The following is a 21,137-nucleotide window of genomic DNA, read 5'->3' as shown; positions in this document are numbered from 1 at the left end:
AAAAACAACAACAAAAAAAGGGGGGGGGGGGGAAGAAAAGCAGAAGAAAGGACTGAAAGTGTGTGAGAAGGAGTGCAATTATGGGGAGGCTTTTTGCTCCTTGACAGGGAAGCTCTCACAAAATCGCGCCTGACTTTTGATACGTGTTCAGATGTTCAGTATCTCCAAATGGCTGTTTTAAATAGGATGCAAACATCCCACTTCAGAGCTTATGAATAGAATATTTTATATTCTTCAATGTCTATTTAACCTATTTAATACACTGGAAAGAAAGCAGAGAGAATACTTAGACGTTCTGCTTAAGAAAAAATTGTTTATTTATAGATAATAGATTAAATGCAGCCTCTCAGCAGCACCATGACCTGCCCTGTTAGTTTTATAAAATAAAAAAAACACAGTCAGGGATGTTTACAACACTTTCCCAACTTTAATCAACTTACACAGCTTCATCTTTGACACCATCCACAATACTTTTTTTTTTTTTTTTTTGTCTTCTGAAATCAGTCAAATCAGCGACTTTGTAGCCAAATGAGTCGGCTTCAGCCTTTTGTCAGAGTTTCCCTGAGAGTCATGTGTCGGTCTGTAAGGTCATGTTTGGTAATTGTCTTGATTTTGTACAGACGTGCTCGTCATTTACTCACCAAAAGCGCTGATGGGAAGTGCGCGCGTGCGCACACACACACACACACACACACACACACACACACACACACACTGCTGAGGCCCTAAAAAAGGAATCACGTTTGGTTTCCGATCACAATTCTTTACAGTTGAAGTGATGATGGTCTGCTGTTAAAATCTCCACCGCTGGTTTTATTGACCTTCAACAGATCTGGGATTCCTATGCAAAGAAGGAAAAAAAGAAAATGGACCCTTAAAGGAAAAATCCACCTCAGTGTTTTGTTTGATATGTTTTCAGAGTGAAGCTGGATATATTCTAACAAAATGGTTTTATCATGGTGGCCTGATGGCTGCCAGGACTGGCTTGTACTTCTTCAAAGTTGTGACGTCCCACAGCGAGTTGATTTAATTTATCTTGAACAGGCACAAATGCTGAATAAAACATTGTTAGGAATTTTCTCTCTATCCTTAGCAAGTTCATCACAATGTAATAAATAAATCAAAAACCACCTGAGCAATCAATATATTGAATTTAGATTTTTTTTTCTAATGTACTCTTATATATAATATTCTGAATATCATGTAGTTATTGATTTTTGGTTGAGGGTTTGGGACTGACTCGCCGACTTTGTATTTCTTATTGAACAATAAATAAATTTAATAATACAATATTTAACAGATTAATGGATATTAGAACTTTTTTTCAGGTGATGCAATATAGTGAGTAAAATCTTTAGTCCTAAGACAAATATTGAACTTTACAAGGAAGCGCCATCTCTTGTGTCGATGCTTCCATTGACTTAGCCAAACAGGCCATATGAACTCAAAGGGATCGTACAAGCGGAGGATATCATGCGTTCAGAGTGCTGCAGTAGCGAAATGACAATCAATGAATGACGTTGTGCCCTGAAATAAACAAAAACCAAAACGGCAGCAAAGCGTGAATCCAGCTGTTCTCTGAAAACAGTCATTTCCTCACCCTGCTTTCTGTGCTGTCCCTCGGTCTAATGTAAATACTTGGTAAACAAACCTTTTTTTTTTTTTATCCAATCACCAGAGAAATGATCAACCAATATAACACTGCTCATGAGAAAATGTCAAACAAGCCTGTAAAAAAAGAAACAATGAAATTTGTTTGAATTGTGTTGGATTTTTCCTTTAAGTCTCTGTATACAAATAGTAATGTAGAGCTCCACAGAGTAAATACATTTTACAAAAAGTTTGTACGCCTGAATAAGATAAGTGTTCAAACCTCACTGTTGTGCTGCCGTTACTGGCAGCGATCGAAGCTTTCCTGACACCTTCTCTCCCCTCATCCTGCTGAATAACCGTCGTTCACACTGACCTTGTACATACAATATAGCTGAAACAAAATGCATGACTAAAGCTGACAGTCAGAACCTCTAGACGAAGGCCTCCTATAGCGCTGCGGGTTTGATTTGTGTAACATAACTATCACAAAGTCCGACGGGATGCATGTATGGGTTTCTGCTCTGCGACAGTGAACTCCTAAGTGACTCTGTTACCTCCATCTCTGTGCAATGCTACTTCACGAATGATAAAAGAATGTATTTTCTGTGGCACTTGTCCTACTGTTGGCCTGTTTGTCAAATGACCCAATGTTTTGGGAGGTTTTTTTTTATTTATTTTTTTTAAATTCCCATTACAGCTGGACCGGGCTTCTTCTTCTTCTTCTTCTCAGTCCTTCAGTCATCCCCCTTTTTCCCCCGTTCCTCCAAAGGAATCAGACTGTTGCTTGTTCCACCCTTTCTTTTCCTTCTGTAGCATCAGTCTGCACACTGTTTCACACATGGCGAGACAGTTAGCACAATCTCCGTGGCTTTCTTGAGGAACTGGAATCCGACTCTCGCCTTGTGAAAAGGCCGCAGATTAGCGCCGGTCGTTTGCGTATGTGGGCTCAGAACTTGTGCAGCTTGTTTGTCACCCCGCATGACATCCCAGGTACGTCGGTTGAACAGGCACAAAGTGGCCCACGTCTGGCTGAGAAGGAGGGCATGAGCGATGGCCTGAGTGTCGGTACTAAAACTCAACCAGGTTCACGTCCTCCATAAGGTTCCATAACTCGGTGTGAAAAGCAGCGAGTCCAAAAATCACAAACGTGAGCCAAATGTGACACTTGACAGGGCCGGAGAAAGTCATTTGTAGTGAGCTGCTGTCGGACGAGACGGCGGAATTGATCCGTCTTTTACCTGGGATGATAGAGCAGCTTGTGATACCTTGTAATGTACAGGGCTTTGATTCTTGCTATGCTGAAGTGGAGTGTGTTTTCAGACATCCGATATGATTGTTTATTTTCGTCGTGGTTATCGTTGCCTATCATGTCAGGTTCTGGGTGATCTGGGTGAAGTTGTGTCTGTTTTGTTAGTTTTTTCGTCCTGTTTTTGTTTGGTTGTGTTCTGTTTTTGTGCAACGTGGAGTCCACTCGTAGCTTTCGCACTTTAATTGTCACTTCCTGGTCCACGAACAGAGACTGTTCTGCCCGATGTGAATGCTGACTGTTTCACACCAGATGTTAATCTCCGGAGATATTTTTCATGTCAAAAGAAAAGACGAATTCTCTATTTTCCTTTGTAAACTATATTTTTCCTGGTGTTTATTCTTTTCTTTTCTTTAATCTGTGAAGATTTTAGGGGATGCAAAACTAGAAAGGGCTTACTTCAGTGCAGCTTGCACTCTTGTGCTGGAAAGGAACGGCGCTCCGAATGTATCTGTTGTTGTTTTTAGGGTTGTTGGGGGTTTGTTTTTTTTGTTGTTTTTGTTTTTTTAAGTCACTCACAGTTCATTTTAACCTCAGAAATTATATTTACTGCCGCGTGGTGCTCACTTCACGAAAGCAGCTGCAGGTTTTAGTGCTCTCCTCCAGCACACTTTATCTGTTAAGTGTGTTGTACTGAAGGAGAGGGTGGATTCAGACAGACATCCCTTTGTTTCTCATCCCGGTGGAGTCCTGGTGTTTGTTCTCAGTGGAAGACACGCGTGACTTGTGTGATGAGGGTAATATATTCTTATTTATTGTCACAGGTCTGCTACAACAATGGCAACTTTAACCCTGGTGAAAGATGTGGCATCAGGTGAAGCAGCTCATACTATATGTCACAGTATTAACAGCTACAATGAAAATAAATGTGAGCAGGATCATTTTTGTTGTTCAATTTAAGATTCATTGTGAAAGTTTGGAATTTAGGGAAAGTCAATCAGATTTTCTTTCATCAAAGTGGGAATTTTGTTGTTGACATTTTTCTTACTTTTTTGCCTATTTTAATTTATATGTTCACCATTGTAGATCTACTCTCTACATATTTATTACAATATTTCACTCTGCAACTTCTTTAAAGCCATTAAAGTTATTTCCTAACTTTTTACCTTGTTCTCAACATTTGCCCCATTCCTAACATTTCATTTTGCTATTCTAAACTTTTTAACACTATTCTTTAAAATGAATCATTTTTCTTTACATTTTAATATGGTTTCCATCTTTTCAGCCTTATTTGCACATTCTGTGACATATTCATAGGGTTTTTAGGGTTTATATTTATTTTCAACCTTTGTGCTCTTTATGATTTTTCCAAAGGTTTCGGCTTCAGTCTTGAATCTAAATTTTCTCCCCTCATATGTATATTTCTTCTTCCTGCTGCCCCAACACGCTGTTGCACACTTTGTACACATTTGGTTAAAGTAGAAAAACCGACCAGATTGTTAGAAAAGTGAGAAAAAACAAATCAATCTTCATTTGTCAGAGCTGAAGTGAAGCCTTGTCAGAGTTTGAGGTTGAACACTGGAAGGTGGAAAGCGAAGCTCAAAGGTCCATTTTTGACATATTAAATCTTCAGATCATCTGATTTCACACTTCTTTTGTCTTATCTACTCTTAAGTTTGGACTTGGCTGCTCCTTTTAGTTTGACACTCCACTTTCCCTACACGAATCACTTCTCAACACAGCTTAATGTTGCGTTTAAAAAAGAAACAAAAAAGTAATGACGCACTGAAGCAAAGTTTTGCCTCAAACTGAAAAAGTGGACGAGTGAAGCGCAAGCCGATGTCTGTGTTTTAAGACGAGTCCTTGACCTCTGAATAAAAGGAAAGAGTTGCTGCTCCACCTGTACTGCTTGTCCCCAGAGTGTGTTGGGTCTGACGAAAATGTCCCTTTAATACCATTATTATTATTTTTGTTTGTTTTTTGTTTTTAATAAACAACTCTACAATTCATCAGAACATGTAAGAGGCTCTGGAAAAAAATACTCAGTTTAAGTTGCACTTAAAGCTTATAGCGAGAATCGCATTATATCACTGTTGTCCTGTAAGTCGTAGTAAAGGATCTGTAGTTATTTATCTGTTGCCATGTGGTTCTTCTTATGTGACCATTTGTTTATAAGATGAAAGAAAAATGTCAATTAAATTGAATGTCGAAGACAGATTTTTCTCTGCACATAGTCTTGATTTGCATAATAAGCTAATTGAAAAAAGGAAAACCTCTCCAGTGTCATTTATCAACATCGCAGCATGTTGCTGTGAACATGCATGATGTTTCAATCCTGTTGTATATTGTCTTTATTATCGTTTCTATTTTGTAACCTGTATTTCTCAAATGTAAATTTTAAAAGATTATTTTGGATATGTGCATGCCTGTGAAATGTTCAGAATGTTGATTTCCACTAAAAGCTGTTCAGTTTCAAAACTTCCACGTCTGGTACTTACACTCACCTTTAACCTTTGTACAACGATAACATGTATTAGATCCATACGTTCAGCGTATGATGCGTGAGTTTAACAGTGTAACTCAAACATTCCTACCATTGCAAAGTTATTTTGAGTCGGTGAATCATGTGACATTGGAAAACCAAAAACATCCCCTGGAAATAGTAAAGACGTCACCTTCCTGCCTCCACACATGATTCTCTCCCGACCTCAGTGGCGCCTTGACACGGTCGTGAGTCGTCTCCATGACCACTAAACACCATTGAACTGGAACGTTGAAGTCAAAAGAGTTAAAAAGGCTTCTGTTCATGTGCTCGCTCTCTGAGGACGAGCCACACTTCATTCACAGCCTGTCGCCATACATGCAGACCACACTGTAGTTCGTCTCTCTTGCTGTCAAAACGACGTGAAAACTGTTCACGCCGTCGTGTTACAAGCCATCATTGATAGTGAGACTCTGGATCCTCAAAGCTGCCCTGGGTTCACCCTCTGGAGAACATCCTGAATGGGTCTTTTCAGCTTTTGATGCGTAAGACTGAAAACGACTGGGAATGGTCAGACAGAGACAAAATGGAAAACAAAAATCCTTTGTGGAGTTTGCATGTTGTCCTTGTCCCTGTGTGGAGTTCCTCCAGCCTCCTCCCACCGCCTGATAACATGCTGGTTAGGTGTGACTGTGCGTCGCTCCGTCAGCCCTGCGGTGGACTAAAAGCCTGGTTCACCACGCAGGTTTCCAGTCCCGATCCTGGAGGGCTGCGGTCTCTTATGTTGAAGGTTTCTCTCAGTTCCATCGTAGTAGTGGCTCATTGTCAGGCTTTCATGGGAGCTTAGTAATGACACAAGCATTAGATTCAGATGTGTTGGTGCGGGGATACGAGTCTTTCAGCATAATGAAAGATTGAGAGTGAGCAGCAGTGCTCGTTCTGAATCAATCCACCCCTCAGTAACTCTATAAAGGCTATGAAAACCATGTTATGATGCAGAAATCCAGTATATAGTCCTGACGAGTACATTTTAATATGCACGGATGAGCAGCAGAAGAAATTCACGCATAGTCATCATTTAGTAAAATTCACATTTATTAAAATCGTTGCAGAAACTGAAATGAAAATATACATTGTACAATATTTTGTAGCCACAACATTTGAGACAGGTATTTGATAAGATTTCAAACATTCCGTCTCATATTTCTGTTCCTCTCTGAAGAGTTTCTACAGCTGTGAAGTTTCCTCCTGTCCTGATCAATTCTGACCTTTCACGAAAACTTTTGCACTGATTTTCTCTCCGAAACCCAATTGTGCGTTGGAAAGAGTTTTGTTCGAGCTTCTTTGTTGTCGTCAGACTGCGAACTGGACCTGCTGGGCTCTGTAGGTGTCGAAGTCCTCAGGAAGTGTGTCTAAAAAGAGACACAGTTTGGGAAAAATCACATTTTAATTTCGGTCTGCTTCCACACATTGATTTAGCATTTTTATTACAATCTCTCCTGGAAGCACAAAATCAGAAACCCACTAAGAGTTAGCCAGTCTTGAAAGGTGTTTTGTCAGTCTGGACCCTCCCTTTTACTGGGAACCGTGTCATGTCTCACAGTAAACCAGTATCTCCATGCTTCTGGTGAAGAAGCTGTGGGACTGTTATGATTACAACTAATACAGAAGTACGATACTTCTGAATCTGGAGAAGTTTCTGCTTTTAACACACTGAAGAAAAATGTGCAGACATGTCTTTACACTCAATATGATGCTTTTTACATCCACGTGTTGCATGTGGGAGGTCTTGAACTGAACTGAAACACATTTCTTCTGAGTTCAGTGAGAAAGTAGCTGAAGCACAGACGCATGGAGTGACAACAATGCCGCTGAAGGAGGAGGACTTTTTCTGAACGCTTCAACTCACCGTTGCAACGGTAACGCAGGTTTGCCCAGATAATGTTCTCCTGAGAAAAGCAGAAGACGCCCAGACGGCCTCCTCTCATTGTGGTGTCGATGATCACGCCTGTGTCGGCTACCATCTGAGGACCCTCGTAGAAACGAACTCTGCACAAATACAAAGGTCTTACTCAACATGACTGTGTGTGTGTGTGTGTGTGTGTGTGTGTGTGTGTGTGTGTGTGTGTGTGTGTGTGTGTGTGTGTGTGTGTGTGTGTGTGTGTGTGTGTGTGTGTGTGTGTGTGTGTGTGTGTGTGTGTGTGTGTGTGTGTGTGTGTGTGTGTGTGTGTGTGTGTGTGTGTGGTAGTTCACTAGAACGGATCGTATCTATTCTGATGGATTCCCTTGACTTTAAGGTTTATGGTTTCCAGAGGATGAATCAAACTAAGTTCAGCGAGTCTCAGAACTTTGTCCTTGTCCCAACAATACAAGTTGAGCTTATACGAAAAAACATGAATGAAGGATAAATGATTATACATTTGTTGGCCTGGTAGTAGCGGCATGGTGGTTCTTTACAGCCTCAAAAGTGAAAGTAATCCCAGTTTGAATCTTGCCTTGGAGTTTGCTTGTTGTCGCTGAGCAGGCATATGTTTTCTCCAGGTATTCTAAGGGCTTGTCCACACTAGAACGCCGTTTCACACAACCACATCGTTTTTGGCCGATCATCCATCATCCCTTAGCATTTTCAGAACCCGAAAATGTGTTTTTTATATATAACAGGTTCAAGAGTGGGTAAATTTTAAAGATGCACATTTGCAGAAAACAATGAAGTCATCGCCGCACCACCCTCTCTGCAACTTCACTTAATAACAACATCTCCAGGCTCCAGGTGGAGCTGCAGAAGCTGCTGACGCTAATAAATTGAATGATTTCGCCCATATGGATGGATGGATGATAAGTTAGGTGTGAGTGGATAATATTTATAAGGTTCATTTTATGAAGGATTTCACAGCACGGCTTTGACACGGCCGCACGTAGATGAATTAATTCCTCAAAGCTCAAAAGACTCATTTCAGTCAGTACCTGATGTAGCCATCTGCAGGCCGGTGCTGGAGAAACCAGCGGTACGAGGTCTTGTCTTTCCAGCCAGCATTGCGAGAATCTTTCCAAAGGAGTTTCACCTGCTCGCTCGTGTCTCCGGTGTGCCACAGGGCATTCCTCAGGTTTTCACCTGGACCTGTGTTTGACTTAACAGCCTTTGAAAAAAACAAAAAACAACACATAGCAAGAAGTCTGTGGGTTTGCTTGTCTCTGTCTCAGCTGCAAAAGACATTCAATGAAGTATTGTCAACTACTGATATGTACTGTAGATCAGACAAGGAGTTAAGTTTTCAGTTACACCAGCTCTGGAGAAACACCGACATTTCACCTCTACTTTCTCATTATTTATACAGGACTGCTGTTAAAAAAGAAAGAGTATCTCATACAATAAGTCCAGCTTCATGCTTTTGTTTTCTCAACGAGGTCCTGATAGTTTCATTCTTGTGTCTTTTGCATATCTGAAAGCAGTTTTTTTTTAAACTATGAGAAACCTTTTGAGACAGACCATCTATAGACTGATCTCAACTTATTATTGCAACAGGATGAGAGTATCAGGCTCCTCCTTAGCAGAGCACATCTCTTTTGTCAGTCATATTTATCACAAAGCAGGCCTGAACTGCCAGACAAGCTCAAAGTGGTTTATCAAACTCTAAACTACCTTGAGCTGGATGCCTGGCTCTGCCACAGCTCTGAACGGGTTTGCCTGCCAGTAGATCTGCTCCACCTGCTTCCACATCACCACGTAGAAACTGGAGCTATCCTGGTAGCCGAAGATAAATCCAGCATAGTCGTCATCTGTTACCGTGTTGACGTGAAACGTTCCTTCAAAGTCCACGCCACTGAAAGCAGTGTAACCTGAGGGAGAGATCATTACACTCAGAGTTCAGTATCTGAAAGAACAACCAGATTCACATTATTTAGATGATGGAGCCTAAAGTATCATAGGTCTGGAAATGAGGACCAAGAAATTGGTGATCTCTTAAATGTTAAATGAATCTCAAACTGGCAGTGTGACATTTCAGAAGCTCCTATGTTTTGACATCACAGTCAGAGGAAAGAATTCTATGGAAGAATTGGGTTCATTCAATTATGTGTGAGAAACTGTTAGTGTGAACTGTTCATACCAACAGCAAGACCAGGGTCACTGTTCATTGTCTGGACAATCTCCCTTCCCTGCACAGAAGAAAGAGGATGTTTCAGACAAGAGTCATCTTAAGTCATGTATCTGGTGGCTTAAAGATGCAAAAACAGAACAAGACAAAATATTGTGACTGGACCTGGTTCAGCACCACCCAGTTGGGATCAATTTGTGCGTCTCCTTCTGGGTCTAACACGACGGTCTGATACTCCCTGAAGTCAGTGAGGGTGACCTCAGCGTTTTCTGGACAAACGTCTATAGTGTCAACAATGGTGTCATTGTCAAAATCCTTCTCGCACACGTTACCAACGCCGTCACCTGAAAGGATGAACGGATCGATGTTTTATTATATGTATCACTCCTGCACCTTAATGCCTCAGGGACTTCGCTCACCGTCAGAGTCCTCCTGCAGAGGGTTGGGGATCAGACGGCAGTTATCAGGACCCGGGGGCAGCAAGTCCGGGATGCCGTCGTTATCGTCATCGTCGTCACACTCGTCTCCCTTTCCATCTTTGTCGGTGTCCAGCTGAGAGCTGTTGATGACGGCTGGACAGTTGTCCCGGGAGTCTTGGTGGCCGTCACCATCGCTGGAGGAAAGTTGTGAAGATTCTGCCCGTCAGTAAATGATGCAGACACTCACCAGACAACACTGCATGGTGGAAACTTCACACAGTACCTGTCCTTGTTGGTGTCACATGGGTCTCCGATCAGGTCATTGTCCACATCCATCTGAGAAACATGACTCAAGTTTTTAACGGGACTTTATCTGGGAGCCTCTGTTGGTTTTGAGGCACTCATATGGGTGACTAACACAGCAATGGCCATAATGATCTCCTCTGAAATACAAACACCTTCTGTTAAACCAAGTTTTAAGAGCTTCTTCTTCTTCTTCTTCTTCTTCTTCTTCTTCTTCTTCTTCTTCTTCTTCTTCTTCTTCTTCTTCTTCTTCTTCTTCTTCTTCAGAGTAACTGGTGTTGAGCTGCTCAGACTCCACCACTGACTAAATGCCAACTTGTGCACTTGAAGAGTAAAGAGAGATTTCTCACCTGGTCAGGATTTGGAATGTAGGGACAGCTGTCACAGGCATCTCCCACTTTGTCTCCATCCCGATCCTTCTGGTCAGCATTGGGAACTCTTTTGCAGTTGTCCAGGTGATTGAGGATCCCTGGAATTCAAGTAAAAATGACAAAATAGTGCAAGCATGTTCAATGTTTTCACACACACAGTCTGTGTATGTCAATGAAACCTACAATCAGGACTTATATTGCAACCAGGTAATTGTAATGTGAATGTGCAGTTTGGTTTGTAGGTTGGTTTTTTTTCTTTTGAAACTGAGGAGGGGGTCACATTGTGTTTGTAAACCATCAGATTAATAACAAATCATCTCTATGTCACCAGTGTGGAAATAAGAGAATCTCCTCTGATGAGGGGGATTGTCCATTGAAATAAGGACACAGAACTTACCATCTCCATCAATATCTTCATCACATTCATCACCAAATTTGTCCACGTCTGTGTCCTTCTGGTCGTTGTTCTTCACTGCGCGGCAGTTATCGCAGGCATCGCCAAAGTCATCTTCATCGACGTTCCGCTGGTCCACGTTAGGCACCAACACGCAGTTATCCTGTGAGGGATAGAAGACATTCCTGCACTCGAGTTTCTTTGTGTGACAAGTTCATTGGGTTGTTTCTGCAGTAACCTGCGTGTTGAGAATCCCATCTCCATCTGCGTCTTCATCACAGGCGTCTCCAATCCCGTCCCCGTCAGCGTCTTCTTGACCAGAGTTGGGCACAGTGAGGCAGTTGTCCTGCGGTGAAAATAACGGGATTATTGGGGATTACAATGAACGAAAGCAAAAGGTTGCAACTGAGTTATCAAATATGATCATTTTCTTATTTAGTTGTTATAGAGAGATCAACATTTAGAGACTGTAAACACCGACAGAGTCCTGTCTTCATTTTTGTTAAAAAGGACCAAAAAACACCAGAGAACTCCTATCTCGTCTGTTTACTGTTTGTTTTACTGTTCAAAGCCACTTATTTTTTTGTTTTTTTTAATTGTCCGGCATTTGTTTTTTGTAACTCTGTTGTTTGAAAACTTTGTATAAACAAACTTTGTTGTTGTTTTAGATTTTTAGATTTTTATTCCCCAAAACTTTTGTACAGTGCAGTATTATGTCACATCTATGTATCTGTTTTTATTCATTGCAGTTAAAAAGAGAAGTGAATATTTAGTTTAATGACTGTGTTTCTGTGTCAGTAGTCTTTAGAGGTTTCTGCTGGCTATGAACTAAACTCACCTTGTTACAGTTCCTGTCAGGACAGCTCAGCTTCTCGTCAGGGAAACCATCAATGTCAGTGTCGGCGCCGCAGAGGTAACCGTTTCCAGCCCATCCAACTCCACACTGTCAGGATGGAAAATGTTTTTGGGGAAACCGTTTTTATTGGCAGTTCCGTGTCCTAAATACAGTCAGAAAGGATCAAATGAGGACAAGTGCTGCAACAGATTTCTGGTTTCTTAATATGAGCATGACTGACCTGTAAGTCAGACACTGCATTGTAGTCACAGTATAGAAATGTGTTGATGGCAGCAGTGGTTCGGTGGCAAGGTGATAGTGTGAATAACAAAGTGAAATGTGGTGCACCTGACACTCAATGGTCCCTTCTCGATGGACGATGCACTGGGCGCTGGCGTGGCAGGGATTGGGCTGGCCGTTCCCACAGGCTCTCTCAGGCTTACAGCCACGCCGCTGATCCCCAACGTAGCCTTGCTTACAGGGTCCACACCTGAACGAGCCCTGGTCAAACACGAAGGGATCAACTCCTCCCACACACAATCTGACCTTCCACACTAAACACAGGCAGGGCGGAGACAAAAAACTGAGAAACCCTGGTATATGAACAAGATCCCCAGGCCACACGTAAGCTCTCTGTGGTCAATGCTGAATCATGAATGAATGAGAATTACTGTACATGATACTCTGAACTGTCCATTTGTTTGAATGTGAGTTTGTGGAGTTGTCTGGCTCAGTGTTTGCCCTGTGACGGACTGGAGAGACCTGTTCAGGTTGTACCCTGCCCTCGTCCATTGTTAACTGGTATCAGCTCCATAACCTAACAACTCTTAGTTGGATCAGGCAATTTAAAAAATGGATGGATGGCTCATATGCACTCTGGCTTATACTTACATTAAATGTGATTTAAAAAAAAGATTTTATTTAAATCCCTTTTATTAGACAAAACACAAAATATGATTTGGAGAGTCTCGATGCAGAGCAGCAACAGTAGCTTTTTAAAGCTGCCTGTTTCTTTTATCCCTTTTATGTGAACGTGTGAACTGTGCACTTTTAAATCTTATTTATTTGTTTGTACAGCACTTTGGTCTACTGTGGTGTCTTTAATGTGCTATCTAAATAAAGAGGGATGGATTTTAATGCACAACTTTTAAATAAGACATATATTCATATGTAATGGAACTAATTAAAACGTAGAGCTCACTTGTCCATGATAGTTTCAGTGTGTTTATGTGGCGCTCTGGTGGAATAAATCCCTCACCCCTGCTTTAAAACAGGTTTTAAACTTTTGTATAGTTGTAGGCTGCACGGAGACGTGGCGGTTAGCATTCTCGTCTCACACTGAGAATACCGTCAATTTGAAGCTTTCCTGTGTGGAGTTTGCATTTTCTTTCTGTGCATGTATCTTTGTTCTCTTGGTACTCTGGATTCTTCCCACATTTCCAAACAAATGGTGACTGATTTACTTGTAAGTATGATTGTGAGTGTTTGCGGTTGTCTGTCTCTCTGTGTTTGCCCTGTGATAGACAGACCTGTATCGCTATTTCCATTGAAACCGCTTTGAAAAGGATTGGTATGTTATAGTTTATTTTAGATTTTTACGTCATCACCAGTCATATTGAATGTACATTACATGCCCACACCAGGTGGAGCCCTCCTTGTTAATCATTAAATGTGTGATGCATAAAAAGTAATATTTCCTACATGATATTATAAGCATAATATACTGTAGTTGTCTGCATATCTTCTACTCACAGGAGTGTTCATGCACAGAGAGTTTTCCACACAGCCTCCACCGTTGGGGCCTTCACACTCGTTGATGTCTTTGCACACCTTGAGGAGGAGGAATGCAAAGGAAATTCAAGAACCTCAGTCAACTCCTGCACTCGAAGAGGAACAGATGAAGAGCAGTGGATTGAAGACACTTGTGTTGGTGCTGATACAGTGCGGAAGCCTTTGACAAACAGAAGGTGAGCAGGTGTTGCTAATGGATGCAAGATATGGGCGATATCTCAGCCTAATAATCTAAGGATAGTGACACGATAAGTGATGATTTGACCAATTCTACATCTGAGCGCATCTGGACGATGTTCAATCGAAGCTTGATATTAGAAATGGTCGTAGATGAGTGAAAAAAAAGGTCAATATACTGAAATCAGACAAAACATTCTATACTATATAATTCACTGTGATTTTATGATTTACATAGAGGTATACTAATAATAACACTTCCATCCCTACCACTCTTAGTGTTGTATGTTCAACTATACCAACTTAGGTAAAGTGCTTCTTGGTACAAAGGCAAACCTGTTTGTTGGCGGTAGCATAGGCAAGACCAATTCCCTGGACCTGAGGCCCTGTGTACCCAGCAGGACAGGAACCACAACGGAAACCCGGGGAAGTGTTGATACAGCGCACTCCCATGTGGCAAGGCATCACAGTACACTGACAGACAGACAGAGAGAGAGAGAGAGAGAGAATACATTTTATATATGGGCATCTTACTAAACACTCAAGGTCATCTCACGAAAGTATAAAACAACATCAAATCCAATACAAGACAATAAAACACAGGTAGTATTATCAAAAAAAGGTCAAACAACACTTCTCATTACCTTTGCCAACGAACTTTGGGGCCAAAGCTTAGGTTTTTGTCGGCATGTATTTATTGGTTTGCATGTATTTTACCGACTTTTTGCAAAAACTATTGACCTGAATTGCACGAAATCTTCAGGGATGAGTTGGCGTCATCTAAGGACCAATCGATTAGATTTGGGGATCGAACAGCTCCCTGAGAGGTAAGATATTATTGACTCGGGTAGCAGTTTATCTGTGAGCCCCCGCTCCGTGTTTCACATAGTGATGCTGCCGTCTGACAGGCTATTTAGCATCGATATGAGCTAATGGCTAACGTGCTAACGATGCTAACTCAGATCTGCTAACAAATGTGGCGTTGGCGAAGGTATGCGCTCTGCCGAGTGCCAGTTCTAGCCTTATTGTGTTTTAAGGATTCAACATAAATAAGAAAAAAACTCTGGATTTTTTTATTATTTTCCAGCTGAATGATTTTCACCGTTTTGTCAAACCAAAGACAAAAGACAGATATGTAACAGAACAAGTAGGAGAGTCAGAGAAATTTCATCACACCTTTTTCATGAAAGAAATGTGTGTGTTTAAGTTCTATCAGTGACACGCCAAATGGCTTTACTGCATTTAAATGAGCTCCGTATTAATTGGGTTTAGCAATACTCTTTATAATGACAACATTCAGGCCAATCTATGAACTTTAGGTTGCTAGTTTGGCCACAAAGGATGGCATTATGCTGACATTTTACTTGTATTTACAATTCAATCAGCTTCAGCAATGTATCGGTTGCCACATGACGATCACAGCTCTACAGACCTCATCCACATCAGAGCAGTGGGTACCGTTTCCCTCCATGCCATCAGGGCAGGGTCCACACTTTATACCCTGAGGTGTTTCCAGGCACTTCACCCCTGGGTGGCAGGGGTTAGGCACACATGATGGCCGAGGCTGCAGACCCCCCATACCTGAGATTAGAGACAATCACACGTCATCTGTTTTACGGCACACAGACATCTTTTATTTCTGTTTTCACTTCTACTGTTAGCCATCACATAGTCTACCGTAATACTTAGATATTACTGGAATTTGTCAAATGACAGTCTACTTCGGCATATGCTTGTGTGCAACTATGTAAGATCAGATACAGTTACAAAAGAATTTAGATTGAATGAATCCAGATGAGGACATTAAACCCAGCAATACAAATACATAAGTAATGAATGTTGGAAAATCATTTTTAAAGGGGCAGTTCAGCTCACCACAGGCTTCACACTCCATCACCGTGTTCTTCAGAAATACAATCTCTTTATTCTGGAAAAGTAAAATGTATGATATAAATATCTAATAACAATTTTTATTGATATTACTTTGACATTGTAGAAAACAGCAGCGATGACAAAACTGATTCAATCTTTTAAAGTCTGGAATGAGACTGTCATCAAACGTAATCAAGATGTTTACCTGTTGTTTCAGAAGCTCTTTAATCTCGGCCAAAGCGAGGTTGGTCATCTTAATCTGACTGATAATTTCTCCATCTGGATTTGAGCAGAAAACACAAACTTTTCATCAGCTGGTTCAACTGTGCAGTCACATGCAGTTTTCACTCTGTGACTTCACCTTTTGACAAATAAACGATCAGACGTTAGTGAAATTCCTGCAGTCAAACGCAAACAGAGCCGAGATATTGTTCGAACTGTTTTCAAGCAAATTATAGTGGATTTGATATATTAAGAATGACCAAATCATGAAATTAAAAGAGTCAAACAGATCAAACAGCTAAAATGGCAAAATATTGGAATAGAATTTTACATATTAAGCAAACTTGCATATATATTTGCATGTTGAATATGAAACATTTTATGTGGTGGGAAGTGGACAAAAATGGCTCTTGTAGTTGTGAATGTTACAGACATCTGCTCTGGAATGAACAATGACTCAACCTGCAATTCTTTTTTGGTATATCTGTAAATAATTCAAGTGAGAAACGTGCAAAACTGGTTTGTTTCCATTTGCACCTCATCATGTTTTTTCTGGTAAGCTTCGTTTGGCCAAATTTCTGGGACTTGATGCCCTCTGGGGAGAAAATCTAGATGTTTTTGAGGGTCTTGCTCAGTATGATCCTGTGCCTGTCTTATACCAAAATCTAATACCTGGAATTCCTCTGTCACCACAGGCCTCATTTGTATCCACGACCCACGCATTCACTGGAGTCAGAAATGTTTTGCTTGCAGCTGCAAAATTGACTTTCCAGATATGAGATGATACAAGATTCTCTGGAAGATACATTTCTCAAGCTCTCAAGCTTACAGGAACTACACTCTGTGGGCGTCTTGGTGGTTCAACACTGTAAGTATGAATCCAATCCAGATTTTCCATGCAGGTTTACACTCATTCGTCTATTCAGAAATAGCTGCAGATAGATTACACAGAAAATAACAACTAAATTGTCTTTAAATAGAGACTGAAACATGAATCCTGTCTTTACTAAATGTGTTTCACTTGAGTTGTGCTACTGTAGCTGCAACAACTGGTTTGGTACCAGTAGGCAGACTTTTAATACAATTAAATAGTTTTGTTGTTTTTTTTTAATAGCAAATGTATTTTCATAGCAACTACTGTTGTCCAAAAACCTACTGGTTATATATTGCGGAATATTCCGTGATTTATGTATTGGAAATGTGTGTGAATGTGATCATTTCTACATAGTCAAAAGGGAAGAAACAATTCTTCCACATATTTAAAGCTATTGAAAACTAAACATTTGAAAATTGACTTTTTAACTAACTGAGACATTCCCTTTCTGTTCCCAAAGGAGTCGTCAGCAATTGAAAAAGAGAATGATTTTTATTGTTCTGTAATGGTGCATGACTGAAAAGACTGACTGGAAAGTGGGAAATACTTACAAATGGGAAGCACATCTGACTTCTTTAGAACTTGGAACTTCTTGGAATATTAAGAAATTTTTTTTTACTAAAAATAACAGCATTTATACACTTATGAGTAATCATATTTCTAAATGATTCCCAGTGCAACCAACAAACACAAAAGCAGATAAAGTGAAAATAAGACGACTTGATGAGATTAGCAGATGGAAGAGGCCAACAACCAGCAGTATTTACATGTGTAGTGAATTAAAGTCTATAAATATGATTGGCTCTCCAAGCATCATTTCATCTGGGTTTTAGTTTAGATACGTCAAATGTTTTCATTTATTGGTACATTTCTGTAGGTTCCATTTTTCAGCCTTCTCTTGTTGTCATGTAAACTTTTCAAAATTGAAGATGGGACTTTCCCAACTGGTAACTTTCCCAGTTCCACCAACACTTTACACACCTGGTATAGTATATGGTCAAGAGATGCAGTTCATAAATATGTAATAGTGAGAAAGAAATACAAACTGAAGTTCTCCCAGAAATCACATATATCTAAATATCTCAATAAGCGTCTCACTCATTGCAGCAAAAGTGTGCTACAAGTTTCAACCTGAATAACTTAACAAATACTACTATAGTTTATCATGCATCACTAAGTGCTTGTAGGCATATTTTCTCTGGAATCCTAAAAACATGCAAACCTGACCCTGCGGTTTCCTCTTGAATGGGCCATACACTGCCTGTCATGGTTCATTTGGGGGGCGGGGGGGGGGGGGGGGGGGGGGGTCTTACCGTCTTTCAGCTCCAGTTTTGAACCTCCCTCAAAGGGCAATGCTTCATTCTTTCACCACCAATACTCCACCATGTTTACCAGCGATGTTCATCTGCTGCTTGATGCATGGCAGATGGTGCTCAGTTACATTTTAAACCATTTCTCAAAATAAAACAACACGCAGCCGCCAGAAGTCACACAGTGGGGGCAATCAGAGACAACCAAACTAATAAACCTTTGTGCTATGTTATTGGCACCGAAACCGCAACTTAATCTTGAGCAATGTCACGGATCATAACTCAATATGTTTCATGGGGGGGGGGGGGGGGGGGGGTTCATTTGTGAAGTGGAAGTAGAAATGTTGGCATTAATGTGATTTTGGTGTGAACAGATCACTTTCATTTGTTTGCAACCTTCTCTAATATGGATAACTGATATTGCCATATGCTTCCCTGAAAACTCTGATTTGTCCTCATAGAGGATAAAACAAATGTTGGAAGCAAAAGAAAAGTGTCATCGGTGTAACTGTCTGGGAAAGTGATAACAGCTGCACATTTTCTTTGTGTATATATATTAATACTTTACATGTTTAGAATTTTTTTTTTAATGATACACTTTAATTTGTGATACAGTGGCGAAACCTACTGATAACACATTTCCATTGTTCTGAGCAGGTATTGTGCTGTGTTCGTATTTATTTTGTGACTATTGTTTTTTATGTATTAGTCTTGCTACTGATAGGCATCTGTCTGTAAATATAAAATATTTCCAGTGTTGCTGGTTGAAAGATGTTGGAAGCAAAATGCAACCATCAGCCGGAGCATAGTCTCTGTCTGAGAAGAAAACGTATACACATACCTGAAACATCTGCTTATGTATTTGCCCCCTCTGGTAATAAGTCTTGATGACTTTCAGTATGATATATAACATAATGTCTCTAAAAGGATTCTTTTTTTTTTAAACATGTTTTCATTGTTATAATGTAAATATGAATTGTTGTTTTTATTAATTTATCATTAACACACTTCCACCAGAAGAAAGAACCGACATCCTGGGTTTACAGACTCTGCTTCAGTGTTTTAGTTCTGAAGTTGAGGTGTTACATCTTGATGACCCGTACTGCTTGTATTTATTGATCCACAGACCTCAACCCCCCCCCCCCCCCACACCCCTCCCTCCAGGCTCCTTTCTTTCTACCAGGCATCACTGCCGCCCCAGAGGAGCTGTGTGAGGGCAGAAAACCTTCTGAGCATGAAGCAGAGGAAATGTGTTCCTCTCGTTAGCAGCGACTCTGTTTACTAAATGAATTCCACAGCAGGAAGAGGAGATACTGGAAATAAATCACTCTCTTCACTAATAGAGAGGTGGAGATCTGGACCACAGATTGTTTTCCCCTCACAGAGTATACACGAAGATTGGCACAGTGTGTTCAATCATTATTATCTACACAATCTACACGTTATTCTCATTTTCATTTGTTTATTAATCTTATTATTTTTCAATTCTTTGATATTTGATTAAATAATCAATCTTCTTTTGAACAAACGGAACTTGAATTAGGTTTGTGTTTTATACTTTATTAAATCAATAATGGATTTCTGCTGACTGAGTTTATTTAATTTAATATTTGAGCAAATCAAACAAAAACGGATGGGCACAACTTTAAAAGAAAAACTTTGAAGCGATTTCCCCGGAAATATCAATCAAACTTCATTTTATTGTTTCCCAGATGAAAAGCCCAAAGCAAACTGTGCTTGTGTTTTTTAAATCATGTTTTTATTGTATCTGCCCTCTTCTGACCTCAGGCACAGGAACTGTACGCTGACTCTCAATAGCTTTATTTTATACTGCGTGATAAAATCGTAGCAGTCTAGTTCCTCCCCTGCTGATTTACGAAAGGCGATCACTATAAAAAAACCTCAAACGGACACATTTTTCTCACCTCTCTGTCCCGCCGCAGTGTGTCCCCCCACGCAGAATGCACAGGTCAGCCCCAGAAGCCACAGCATGGTTGGATCTCTGCTCTGAGTCGATCAGTTCAGTGCAGCGACTCCGTCTCCTCTCTTTTCCTCTGCTCAGTTTCAATACTCCCCCCCACAAACTTGAGTCCAGCAAAGTTTTTTAGTTTTCCTCCCCTGCTTTGGGTTTTTATATCCCCCCCCCCCCCCCCCCCCCACCCCCCCACCCCCCCTCCTGGTCTCCATCCTTTCCCCTGAAGCTCCCAGAAAGGCAAGACTTACACCATGAATTACCATTTAAAGAACGGTCTGTTTCTTTTTGCTGAAGTTGAAGACTTCTTTTGGTAATGACACTGTGTCTGGATTATAGTTTCTCTGATGATTGCTTAGTAATGTGGACCTTTCTTGTGGTCGTCCAATCAGAGATTAAATTATATTTGACAGAGAGCAGTGGACGCACTGTCGCACTACAAATACTAATTAATATTATTAGTTATTTGGATTACGTTTTGCGAGCTATTTGTTTATGTGTATGTTTGTATGTAGTACAAACTGCTAATGACAAGCAGAAATTAGTGAGTTTATAATTCCTCAACATTTTTTGTTTTTGATTTCTTTGGATTAACAAATTGCGGTTTGAAGTAGTTGGTTGGCTGAGCGGTGAGTCAGATGGTCAGTCACTTCAATACTGGGTTTTTGAAATGGTTGGTATCTTTGTTCATTTGTTAGTTGTTGAGAGAAGAACAGTTTCCACAAGTTTTGAAAATATTTAACTTTAAGTTATGTTTGGGTTTTCTTTTCTTTTAAAGTAACAACACATTTATCATTGGTCGTTTATTTTGCTTTAAGCAACACTAACATCTATATCAATAAAGGTGTGTGTGTGTGTGTGTGTGTGCGTGCGTGCGTGCGTGCGTGCGTGTGCGTGTGTGTCCATAATGACATCACCAGATGTTCTTTCACCAGTTCCTCTCTCTCTCTCTCTCTCTCTCTCTCTCTCTCTGTACTTTCTGTTTTGTTGGACTTGTGCGGAAAAGTGTCCTGGGTGTTTCTACATAGTTTTTCTTCACTGTGATCGACTGGAAAACCACTGTGATACATGATGATGCAATAAACTAACAGCCTATGTGACTCAGGAGGTTTATCAGTTTATCAGGTTTAAAAGTCTCATCTTACTTTCTTCCATGACAGTTAGATCATCTGAGTCCAAATA

At 40.5% G+C, this 21,137-nt stretch overlaps 1 protein-coding gene across 1 annotated transcript; it reads right to left on the bottom strand.

The window, feature by feature from the left end:
* Positions 1-6,401: 6,401 nt before the first annotated feature.
* Positions 6,402-20,039, bottom strand: comp (cartilage oligomeric matrix protein). The gene is made up of 19 exons (XM_080474323.1): positions 19,909-20,039; positions 15,783-15,856; positions 15,581-15,632; positions 15,138-15,286; positions 14,042-14,179; positions 13,490-13,567; positions 12,086-12,238; positions 11,741-11,845; positions 11,141-11,248; positions 10,906-11,065; positions 10,488-10,606; positions 10,118-10,170; positions 9,835-10,028; positions 9,581-9,759; positions 9,428-9,476; positions 8,962-9,158; positions 8,286-8,458; positions 7,231-7,370; positions 6,402-6,733 (listed from the first exon to the last, which is right to left on the bottom strand). Exons 1-19 carry the CDS (start codon positions 19,973-19,975, stop codon positions 6,675-6,677), a joined length of 2,247 nt encoding a protein of 748 aa, XP_080330449.1. The 5' UTR covers positions 19,976-20,039; the 3' UTR covers positions 6,402-6,674.
* Between the last annotated feature and the right edge of the window lie 1,098 nt (positions 20,040-21,137).

The sequence above is a fragment of the Lipophrys pholis genome, assembly GCF_963383615.2.
Source record: "Lipophrys pholis genome assembly, chromosome: 10".
In the NCBI taxonomy this organism is placed as follows: Eukaryota; Metazoa; Chordata; class Actinopteri; order Blenniiformes; family Blenniidae; genus Lipophrys; species Lipophrys pholis.
Note: the sequence above shows the minus strand (reverse complement) of the source record. Positions and strands in the feature narration are given on the sequence as shown.